This window comes from Helianthus annuus, chromosome 8, assembly GCF_002127325.2.
Source record: "Helianthus annuus cultivar XRQ/B chromosome 8, HanXRQr2.0-SUNRISE, whole genome shotgun sequence".
Taxonomy (NCBI): Eukaryota; Viridiplantae; Streptophyta; class Magnoliopsida; order Asterales; family Asteraceae; genus Helianthus; species Helianthus annuus.
In genome coordinates this window covers 92779391-92791550 of record NC_035440.2, presented here as the reverse complement: position 1 = coordinate 92791550, position 12160 = coordinate 92779391, and the positions used below count along the sequence as shown (strand labels likewise).

The 12160-nt window shown below is 38.7% G+C and overlaps 1 protein-coding gene across 1 annotated transcript; it reads left to right on the top strand.

Annotated features, from left to right (window-relative positions):
* Positions 1 to 877: 877 nt before the first annotated feature.
* On the top strand, positions 878 to 11163 carry LOC110870360. The gene is made up of 6 exons (XM_022119547.1): positions 878 to 1256; positions 1359 to 1548; positions 1735 to 1942; positions 2000 to 2491; positions 3030 to 3173; positions 8929 to 11163. The coding sequence occupies exons 1-6, from the start codon at positions 878 to 880 to the stop codon at positions 11161 to 11163; spliced, it is 3648 nt and encodes a 1215-aa protein (XP_021975239.1).
* Positions 11164 to 12160: the final 997 nt, after the last annotated feature.

Sequence of the window (12160 nt, the reverse complement as noted above, 5' to 3'; positions counted from 1 at the left end):
ATTTCTAGACACAATGGAACTTGTATTAGTGTACTAACTCAATTCAACTTTAACGACAATCACGAGATAAAACCCTCACAACGATCTACAAGCGCAATACTTAACAATTCAGCGGATTCACAACGAATGACAGAGTATAGCCCGAGTTCGGACAGCACTCAAACATTCAAGTCGAAATCACGATGAATAACAAAGTATAACTCAATTTGAGCAGCACTCAGACAATCATTGGATAGTTATAATCGATCGGATAGAGTATCGTACTAGTGTTTAGAGTTATTACTCTAATAACGGGCAGAGTTTAGGGATTTTAGAGGGCAAAATCCCGAGCTATTATTTACAAAAATAAAAGCTGACGAAAAGAAAAGAATTGAACAGCGATCGAGTTAATACCCGGCATCGTAGCAGTACCCCGCTACACTAATTAGTGATTTATGTGTTGTACAGTGAATAACTCGACGTCAATTGAGAAATTGAATGTCGTTTGAACAGCAGAAATCGAATGCCAATGTCTGCTATTTATATACGAAATTTGGCACGCTTACGGACCGTAAGCCATATCCCTTACGGTCCGTAAGGGAAGCACTCTATTTATAGGCTGCCTAGGTTCGGGACTAGCCTTGCTGACTTGATGATTTTGACCAATAAGAATTAAACAACGTTTTATGTTAATAATCGTTAGCTAGGGTTTACCCCCTTTGAGTTTTAGGGGCCCTGATCCTGATTCCGATTGTTCTGGAATTTTTAGGGTTTATGCAGAATCACTTGGGTGTCTCAATTAGGGTTTCTTTATTGGATAATTATCATATTAATTATTAATTTTACTGAGAGTTGTTACATCTACTATCAATCACAACATGAGGAGTTAGTTTATACTATGAAATCTGTTATGCCTCCTAATGTGTTTGATTCTTTTGCAGGTTATTTCGAAGAGCCAAGAACCGGATCTTGTCCTAGATTTGAGGAGAAGAAAGAAGTCGTCGAAGAAGTGATTGATGTGTCTAAAGAAATGACCGGAGAAGTTCTGAAAGACATTGCAGACAAAGCTTTAATGGGAAAGCTTAAAGAGGTAGATTCAGAACCCAAGGATTCACAGTCTGTCGATAAGGTGTCGGTTAACAAAGAGGAAACTGGAGTTCAGGAGGTCGAATCTGCCAAACAGTTTGTGTCTAAGTCAAAGCATATCGGTAAAATTGATTGTCATGAAAAGGTTGATGAAAAAGATGTTCCAATCTCCGAAACGCCATGCCAACATTGTTTACAACCGTGCGTGGAGTGTCTTGAAAAAGACACTAAGTATCGGGAATTGAAACATCATTCAGATATGATTAAGTTTGATCTTGAACAATTAAAAGAAGCTTATGATACCTTAGCCAGATCAATTAAGATGATTCAAAAAGAAAGCATCGAAAATGATAAAGCTACTAAATTGGCACAAGCTACACTGTTTGATAAACAAAGAGAAGTCAATTATCATCTTGACACAATTGCGTCACTAAGAAAAGAACTTGAATTGGCCAAGATAGAGAATGACAGGATTGATAAAAAGTTAATGAGCTATGTGGCTTCGTCTTATGTTTTGGAACAAATCGTCCCTCAACAGCCACATGTTACACCTGTTTTCAAGAGCGTTCCACCCCCAATGTGGAATCATTACACTCAGAAATATCCAGATGGGGTGGAAGCTGCTTTAAATCTTAAGCTTAAAATGATTGAGAGTGATTTACCTGACAGCATTGATATCACTTTCACTGCATCTGATACTGATAACGAATCTCAGGTTATCAAAAATGTTATCGACCAGGTGTTGGATGATGAAAGTGAGAAATCTGAGAAGGCTAATTCTGAAAAGACTGTCAGTGATTCTGAAGACGAAGGAAATTTTTTAGATCGATATGTGCCGAAATCGGAAAAAAGTATGAATGATGATCCGATCATGGTGGTATACACTATGGTTGGAACTGACAAACTTTATTCCGATGTCGAGTACCCGCTTCAGAATGTCAAGATCGAAAATGTTGAGAAAGTTTTTAAACTGGTTGAATTGAATGTTAACGAAATCAATAACAAAGATTTCTTTTCGAAACTGAAAAAATCTTTTGGTACTTCACGTCCCACTAGTTCGGAAAAGAAAGATGGGATTGGTAAAGGTCAAAACAAGAAAAATCAGCTTAAAAACAAAGGTATTGGGTTTGAAAAGAAAATGGCTAAACAAGTGATTAAACCAAAAGAAAAAATGAATGATGTTTTTGTTGCTGGTCCTAGTACTGATGTTGAAAAGGAGTATATTTTCAGTCAAAAAGTTGTGGACGATTTCAATGCAGCACAGAAGCTTAAAGAAGAAACAGTCAATACTACTTTTGTCGAGTATGATAAAAGAGTGTGCTATCGCTGCAATGAAATTGGACATATGGCAAAACAGTGTCAAAAAGTGTTTAAGAAACATGTTGTTGAGAAACCAGTTCAAAAACAAATGGTTGAGAGATCAAAGGTTGAAAAATCAAATGTTCAAAAACAAAATGTTCAAAAACAAATGGTTCAAAAATCTCGACCTAAATCACCAGTTGTTTCAAAAGGTAAAAATGAAATGGTTTCTCCGATCCGTATCCTGAAAAGAGGTGAATCGTTGAAGTCGGAGGATAAGCCGAAATCAACATTTGAGATTGGCGAATCCTCTAAGACTAAAAAGACTTCAAAGTTTTATCCTAAAACGAAAACTTTTGAAAATCAGTCTTGGATCGTGAAATCAAAACCGTCAGTTGAGATCAAGAAAATGGAGAACGTTTTGAAAAATGATTCAAATCTTTTTAAAGATGATGTGGTTGATTTTGAAAATGAAGTTGATAAGTTTCTTGATGAATTTCCTCCAATTACTGACAAAGTTAAAACAATTGTGAAAGAAAAGGTTCAAAATGTCACTTTTGATTTTCCAAAAGTAAATGAAAAGTGTGATGTTGTGTTCGGGACTGTGTCAGAAGTGAAGAAATCATGGGCGTCTTTGTTTGAATGAATTGTTTTGTTGGTTGCAGGGGCTGCCCAAGTCAATTCTATCAAGATGGATCATGGACAGTGGAGCATCACGACATATGACCGGGTCTTTAGCTCTTCTTTATGATGTTAAGTCAATCAACGGAAGCTATGTTGGGTTCGCAGGGAATCAAGGAGGAAGAATGGTCGGCCAAGGAACGCTTACAAACGGAGTGATCTGATTTGACAAAGTGAACTACATCGTAGAGTTAACGAACAACTTACTGAGTATATCACAGATTTGTGATAAAGATTTCAGTGTTCATTTTACTAAATCTGAATGTTTAGTGTTGAATCCAGGGTTTAAAATCCCTGATGAGTTGGTGTTGTTGCGCGCTCCGCGGGTAAATGATCTTTATATTTTGGACATGAGTGCCGCAACACCAACAACTCATCAAAAACAGTGTTTTGTCACCAAGTCTAAAGCTACTGAAAAGGAGTCAGTAATGTGGCACCGGAAAATGGGTCACATTCACGTGAGAAAAATGAATTTTTTGGTGCATAACGATTTAGTTGATGGTGTTAACGTAAAAAACTTTCATTTGACTGATGATTGTATTGCTTGTAAAAAGGGGAAGCAGACTCGAAAGTCACATCCACCGAAGATGCTAAACTCTATCAGGTTACCTCTTGAGAGATTGCACATGGATCTCTTCGGGCCCGTAAATATCAAGAGCATTAGCGGAGATTTATACTGTTTGGTGTGATAGATGACTATACGAGGTTTTCGTGGGTTGTATGCTTAGAATGAAAAGATCAAACATTCGAGTCGTTGATGATGCTTTTTAAGAAGATGGAAACGGTGTACAAACTGCCCATCCGGAGGATTTGGAGCGACAACGGAACGGAATTCAAGAACAATAAGATGTACGAGTTCTGCACCGAGAAGGGAATTCTTCATCAATTCAGTGCGCCATATACACCACAGCAAAACGGCGTAGCTGAACGAAAAAATCGGACCCTGATCGAGACAGCACGTACGATGTTAGCCGATTCCAAGCTACCAATCTACTTCTGGAGTGAAGCAGTTTCAGCAGCCTGTTATACTTTAAACAGAGTTCTCACTGTCAAGAAATACAAGAAGACTTGCTTTGAGCTGCTGCACCGTTACAAGCCAAATCTTGAGTTTTTAGAACCTTTTGGCTCACCTTGCACATTTATAGATGAAAATGGTAAATTTGGAGCAAAAGCTAATGAGGGTTTCTTTGTAGGTTACGCAAGCCCGCTGAAGAGGGTGTTCGTACCATGTCTGGGGAAGGTGATTCAAGTCCAACACGTGGATTGTCAGAAGCACACTCCATCGCCACACCTTCCCGGACAAAGATTCATATTCGACTACGACAAACTCTGGGAGTCGTTTCAACTACCTGTCGAGCCAAGTGATGAGGAACTAGCTTTTCTGTACCAGTATCAGCTATATACTTCACAAGAGCCTGTGTCTAGTCCGCTAGAAGTTTCTCAACCCACCGTGGGTACTCACGACAATGAAGCAGGACCAAGTGGAACTACTCATGAATCACTAGAGGAACCAGCTCCATCATTTGACGTTTCTGACGACTCAGAGGAGGAACCCGCTCCTACCTTTGACGAGGAGCCAGATGATAATTCAGAGGATGCTGTGGATCAAACCGTTGATCTCGATATTTCGAATTTGGAATCGGAAGTAGTTGTGCCTGACACGGTTATGCCACGGACGTTGTCTTACCACCCTTCAGAACAAATCATTGGTGACCTACAAAGTGGTGTCAAGACTCGACATCAAATAGACCAAGCTTTTACTTGTTTTTACTCTTCTATTGCTGATATGCAGAAAGAAGTCTCACTTAAATGTTTTATTTCGCAAATAGAGCCCAGAACCTACAAAGAAGCATTGACCAAAGATAGCTGGGTAAATGCAATGCAGGAGGAGCTGCAACAGTTTGAGAAGCTGGGCGTCTGGAGACTTGTTGATCTGCCAAAGAATCAGAAGTTAATCAAGACGAAATGGGTGTTTAAGTGTAAGCGTGATGATAGAGGCGTCGTAGTGAGAAACAAGGCACGACTTGTGGTTCAAGGCTTCAGCCAACAGGAAGGAATAGATTACGATGAAGTTTACGCACCGGTTGCAAGGCTTGAAGCAATTCGTATTTTTCTAGCCTTTTCAAAGTATATCAACTTGACGTCAAATCTGCTTTCCTGTACGGCACAATCAGAGAAGAAGTGTATGTGGGGCAGCCACCGGGGTTCACAGACCCACTACACAGAAACAAAGTGTATCTACTGGATAAAGCGTTATATGGACTGCACCAGGCCCCGAGAGCCTGGTACGAGACGCTTTCGACATACTTGCTGGACAACGGGTTCACAAGAGGCACAGTAGACAGCACTCTGTTCACCAAAAAAGAAGCAGGACACTTGTTGATCGTGCAAATTTATGTGGACGATATCATTTTTGGATCCACCAACGACAATCTTTGCAAAGAGTTTGAGAAGGTAAAGAAGAAGAAGTTCGAGACGAGTTCGATGGGGGAGATGAAGTTCTTCCTCGGGCTGCAGGTGGAACAAATGCCCGACGGAATCTTCATTCACCAGTCAAAGTATGTAAAGGACGTGCTCGATAAGTTCGACATGACAGATTGTAGTCCTGCATCCACCCCCCTCGCGCAGAATCATGGTATTTGTCCCGACGAGCAAGGTGTGAAGATGGACGAGACATTATACCGATCAATCATCGGATCGTTGATGTATCTCACGGCTTCCCGTCCGGATATCATGTACCAGACGTGTCTCTGCGCCAGATATCAGTCGAATCCGAAGCAGTCACACCTGACGATAGTGAAACGTATTTTACGGTATTTGAAGGGTTGCCCAAGCATCGGCATGTGGTACCCTCGCTCGGGTGACTTTACTTTGTCCGGTTTCGCTGATTCTGATTTTGGTAGCTGTAAACAGAATGCTAAGTCCACCACTGCTGGGTGCCAGTTCTTCGGAACTCGGCTTGTCACCTGGCAGTGCAAGAAACAAACTGCAGTTGCGCTCTCCACATGTGAGGCTGAGTACGTGTCAGCTTCTAGCTATTGATCGCAGATCCTTTGGATCCAACAGCAGATGCGCGACTTCGGTTTGCAATTCTTGGATACACCGATTTTCGTGGACAATGAAGCAGCCATTAATGTTACTAGAAATCCGGTTCACCATTCAAAAACTAAACACATTGAAATCCGTCACCATTTTATTCGTGATTGTCATGAGAAAAAATTAATACGGATTGAACACGTGCACACCGATGATCAGAAAGCAGATTTTTACACTAAACCTTTCGACAAAAAGAGATTTTATTATCTTTTGAGACTTAACGGGATGAAGAATCTGCAATCTGGGAGGGTAATCGAATGTGAAGCCGAGTTGGGCGGCGATCTGACATGAACCTGTGTCGTGTTGTCAAATTTCTTTTGTACAGTTGTATTTTCTGCTTTTCGATAAAAACAAAAACACAAAAATATGTTTTAGTTTTAGGGGGAGATATTTGCAGAAAAATACAAAAACATGATAAAATTCAAAAATACAAAAACAATAGAAAACCATAAAATCCAAAAACATTAGAAAATTTCAAAAAGAGTTGTGTAGAATAGGGGAAATGATAGTACATCAGCTAGACGGACACAGTACGCTAAAGATTTGTAGTGTTTAAAATGCGTTTAAGCAGTCTTGCTAAAGATGTGCTGATAGGTTTTTGCAAAATTAGTAGATCAGTTTGGGATATAAACATAAAATTCATTTGCGTTTACGTGGGGAACACCTCCAGGATATATAGGTAACCCCTGAAATCCTGGTTGAAAGGTCCCGTATTCTGAGATACTAGGTCTTTATGCTCAATGATATCTGGGGTATTATCCCGGGACTTCTGCTGTATGGAAATACTGACCTAGTCCCCGGATAATACTTTCTGCAAAAGCTTTGAAATATAAGCTCGCCCTCAGCATGCTGATGAAACAATAAAATTGATAGTCGCTGCTGTTGAAAATAAAAGATCCTCTAAAGGGGACCCACCAAAAATCGAAGCCATCATCTCTCTGCGTATACGGAAGTATCGACCTGAGCTCTCACGGCCCTCGCACATTACCCCTAAACAGATATCAGCTGTGGTATACTCACCTGTAAGACTGAATACTGGGATCCGGATACGGGAGTATATACTGAGGTGGGACACATTTAAGTGTTTAAGTCTTAAAACACTAATCACGTATCCCGAACAGATTGAAAATTTTGTGAGAATTTAAGTGGATCAGTATATTGGCAATCTACGCGAACTGTTTAATGCTTAAATGAAATAATAGCTTAACTGTACTTGTGTTCTGTCGGCAGCTGATATGATCCTCTAACACACTCGCAAAAATATTGTGTGTACATAGTTTCAGTTTATCCATTTAAAATCTAAAAAGATTTTCTTTTCTCATTTTATTTTTCGACAACCGATGTTGGGAATTGGAAGTTCAAAGCCTAAGTGCAGAACATGTCAGTGTTTTGATTAGGGATGGGTAAGCTGGAGATTGCTATTCTGTGATTGGTATAACTGTTTGGAAGTTAAAATGTGTTTGAAGATTGAATTGTTCAAAAGTTCATTCAGTTGAACTGTTTTCAGAAAGAAACGACAGCATACTTCATAAATCTGATCATCCAAGGCCATTAGCTTGGACTTGGTGAGTCAAACAGTTGACCAAGGTCATTGACTTGGACTTGGTCAGCTAGGTTTGAAAGTGTTTAACCAGAAAATTGCAAAAATGAAACTTTTATAAAATCAAAATGAGTGACCGTTTGAAACTTAACCATAAAGTTTGAAAAGGGCATGACCGTTTGAAATCTCATTCATGACCGTTTGAAATGCTGTGACCGTTTGAAAGTTTCAAACGGAAGGTCCAAAGCTATATATAGCTCATGGTTCCGTTTGAAAAGTTCATTATCTCTTCACTACCGTTTCAACCGTTCAAGGCGATTTCAAACGATCTCTCTTTGCATCCGTTTTCTGTCATTATTCTGCCAAAATTTCACCCGGATCTTGTGTTTTTCATTGGATTATTCAATTCTAAGCATGGTGAGGGTAAGTCTCTGAACAATTTTCATCTTATTTTGCTTAGTTTCATAGTCGGCGATGTACTGAAACTCATATCATAGATCTAGGGCTTATTTTGTGTCAAAATATCATCTGATCATTAGGGTAGTGTCGGATTTGATTTAATTTCATTATGTGACAGTTTGATTGTCTAGATTTGAGTTGTTTAACATCGTCTAGTCTGTCGGTAGTTTGAAATGTAGATTTAGGATGTTTTAGAGGGTTTTCAATGTTGAAATTTATATCAGTGTGCTCGGATTCCAACGGAGAACAATCCCTTTCCATTAATTTGAGTGATTTAAACTTAGATATTGATTAGGGTTTGAACAATATTTCAAACGACAGGATAGTAACCGTTTGAGAGTTGTCTGTTTGAGGGATAACCGTTTGAGAGTTGTCCGTTTGAGGGATACCCGTTTGAGCGATGTCCATTTGAAGTTACTGTCCGTTTGAGTGATCTCGTTTGAAAGTGATCAGCTTGAGTGGTATCCATTTGAATGCTGCTCGTTTGAAAGTTATCCGCTTGAATGTTGCTAGTTTGAAAGTGATGAATGTTTGATCGTTTGAAAGTAGCTCGTTTGAGGGATTCAGTTTAAAAGTGGTTCGTTTGAATACTGTCCGTTTGAGAATGATTCGTTTGAGAGTGTACAGTTTGAAAGCCATCTGTTTGAGAGTTGTTTATTTGGGAGATGTTATTTTATTACTAGTGTTCGTTTGAATTGAATTTTACAAGATTGTGTATGTTTTGATGTCTATATGCTGGAATTTGTTACAATTGTGTCTAATTGTGTTGTATAATTGTGTTTTTGCAGCCAACTTCAGTACTGTTCAATCCTATTCACAATGTGTGTTGTAGTCTGGATGAGGAGCAAAATCCGATGTTGTCGGAATTCAGAGATATTCTGGAATTCATGAGGAGAGTACCAATTTTGAAGGCTTTGACAGAGAAACGTTTAGTGTTCAGATCTCATATTAAACGATTTTGGAAGCACGCTTCTTATGATGATCAAAACAAAACAATTAACTCTGTTGTTAAGATAAACGATGAAAAGAAACCAATTGTCATTTCAGAAGCAGTTGTTCGAGAAGTACTTGAGTTCCCAGATGAAGAGAATTCGCCAACAAAATTGCCAGAAAAGATGGTTAAGGGATGCATGTTGAGAATGGGATATGCTGGTGACTTAAACAGTGCAAGTTATTTAAAGTCAAAATTCACGAAGCCTTACAAGTTTCTTATTCATTCTGTGTTGATAGCAATGAGTCATCAGAAAGGCGGTTTTGATATAATGCGTGACTATTTGATGAACATGGTTGTAGCTCTTGTATTAAACAAAAAATATAACTTTTCTCATATTGTCTTCCATTACATGGTGGATGAAATAAATTCGGACAGAAAGACTTGGTTATATCCAAGATTTGTGCAGATGATGTTGGACCATGCATATCCGAATTTGTTTAGAGATGAAAACAATGATCTGTTGGTGTTATCGCACATGGATAATGATTCTATTAGATCTTTAGCCAGATATCATCCAAAATATCTAGAGCCAACAAAAGCTGCTGAACTATTTGGAGCTATTAAAGATAGTAATTATCAGGATCCTGATCCTGAAAATCATGAACATTGGAGAAACGAAGCAGAAAGAAAAGAGAAGGGTTATGCCGAAGAGTTGAAAATTCTTAAAAATTTCATATCAAAAAGAAGTGAATGGTTCTTGAATGAACAAAAGAAGAAGACCAGAAAAGCCACTCCTACTGTTAAACAAGTTGAAGGATCTTCTTCACATCCAAGAAAGAAGCAAAAGAAAGCTGCAACAATGTCTTTGGTTGATGAACCAGAAGAAGATAATCCAGTGGTTACTGCAGAAAAAGAACAAGTAGCAGCTACAGCTGATGATCCATTTAATACTGATGTCTTGTTTGATGCAGATCTCTTGGAAACAGGGCCAGAAATTGTTGCTAATGTTGAACAAGTTGTAAATGTTGAAGCACAGAAAGAGAAAGAAAAAGTTGCTGATGATATTGAGGGTGACGATGTAGATAAGAGTACAACAAGTTCCTTGGATTCTTCAGATGAAGAAGTTGTTGATGAGACTGAACGGTTACGAAGGATTCAGGAGGAGATAGAAAAAGAGAAGCTGTTAAGAAAAAGAAAGAGACAAGAGAAAGATGATGATGATGTCTATGTGCCCTCTCCAGAACATGTTTCAGGCTCACAATCTTCTCCAAGAGTTAGAAAGAAAGCTGGAGGTCGAAAGAAAATAGTTTCACCAAAGATTGTCAAAGCTACTCCAAAGATCAAGTTACCAAAGACTGTGCTCAAAAAGAAGAAACAAACCAAGAAACCACCTACACCACCACATAAACCAACACCACCACAATCACCTATCCAATCACCACTACGACAACCTACTCCACCACAACAATCCTCACCACCTAAACAACCAACACCTCCAAGACAACCATCACCGATTCATCAATCACCACCACCACAACAAACTGTATTTTCTTCACAAGATCTATTTGGTACACCTCCACTTTCTCAAATACAACCTGGTACTTCTGGCAGAGGTCTTCATACTCCACAGGATAATCTTTTAGATGTTGGAGATTTTGATTTTGCCAACACTTCACAAGTCAGAAATGTTGAAAAGAAAGTTGAAGAAGTTGTTGCTGAGAACAAGAAGCTGGCAGCTGAAAATAAGAAAGTGTCTGATAGAGAAAGACTTCTTGAGGCACATGTGAAGAAGTTAGAAAATGAGAATCAAGAGTTGGTGAAAAAGATTGACGCTGATCAAACTGAAATTGATATATTGAAAGTGCGTGTTGCTGAGCTTGAAGAGGAAAAGAATAGAAGAGATAGTCAAAATAAATACTTCAAGTTAAAAAATAAAGAACTGGAAGCAGCTAAAAAGGCAAGAGATCATGAGTTCTACATGCTAAACAAAGTCGTTGAAAGTATGCTTGGAACGTCTATAGAAGAAAAGTTTGAAGAGCTACAAGTTGAAGAAATCAGGGCGCAACGTCAAGCAGAAATAGAGAAATAGATGCAAGATAAAGGTAAGGGGGTTGAAGGAAGTTCAGCTGTGACTGAAAGATCTATAGTACCTTCTATGGTCACTGAGAATCCCGAGCCGATATCAGCAATTTCTGGGTTGTTTGAAGATGAAACTCACCTTGCTGAGTTAGAAGGATCTAGTAGTGATGATGATGATGATGATGATGATGAAGAAGAGGAAGAAAAAGAGAAAGAGGATAAAGATGAAAAAGTATTTTCTGCTAGCAGTCACAGTTCTGATAATGATGATGATGATGATGATGCTGCAGGTGGTACTGGGTTAAGAGTTACTGAAGGTTCTTCTGAACAAGATGTTGATAATCTGATGAATGACACTGTAAATGAAGAGTCAGGAGAAGCTAGTGGAAAGGGGGAGTCTAGTAAGTCTCAGATCGTTGAGCATTCTGAAAAGTTATTCTTGAGTTTAGATGCTTATAGAGAAATGTTGCAAGATGTAATCCGGAGATCAAGTTTGATTTTGAAGAAGAGTTAGAGTCTTTCGATATAAATCAACAGCCTGAATACTCATACAAGTATGTTGAAGAGGCTGATAAGTATGATCGAGTTGAGATTGAAGATTGTACGGATGATGAAGATGTAGCTGAAGATACTTCTAGGTACCCTACTCTCATGGAATTCTTTGCTGAAGAGAACAGAGAAGAGTTAAGACAGAAAGTAGCTGAGGCAGTGAAAGATAAAACTTTCGACAGTACTCAAAAAGAGATGGAAAAAGAAGATAGGTCAAAGTGGTTCAAGAAGAGTCATGAAAGAAAGTTTAAAAGACCTTTGAAGTATTTCCAACGTGATCAAAGTGTTTCTCTTGGTGATATTAATAGTTGGGGATTTTTACCGCAAGTAAATGCATACGCAATCCAAAGAGAGTATGGTGTCCAGTACTTTGAACGTTTATATAACATCATGTCATTACCAGTACTTTGAACGTTTATATAACATCATGTCATTACCTTGGTGGGATGTCGATGAAC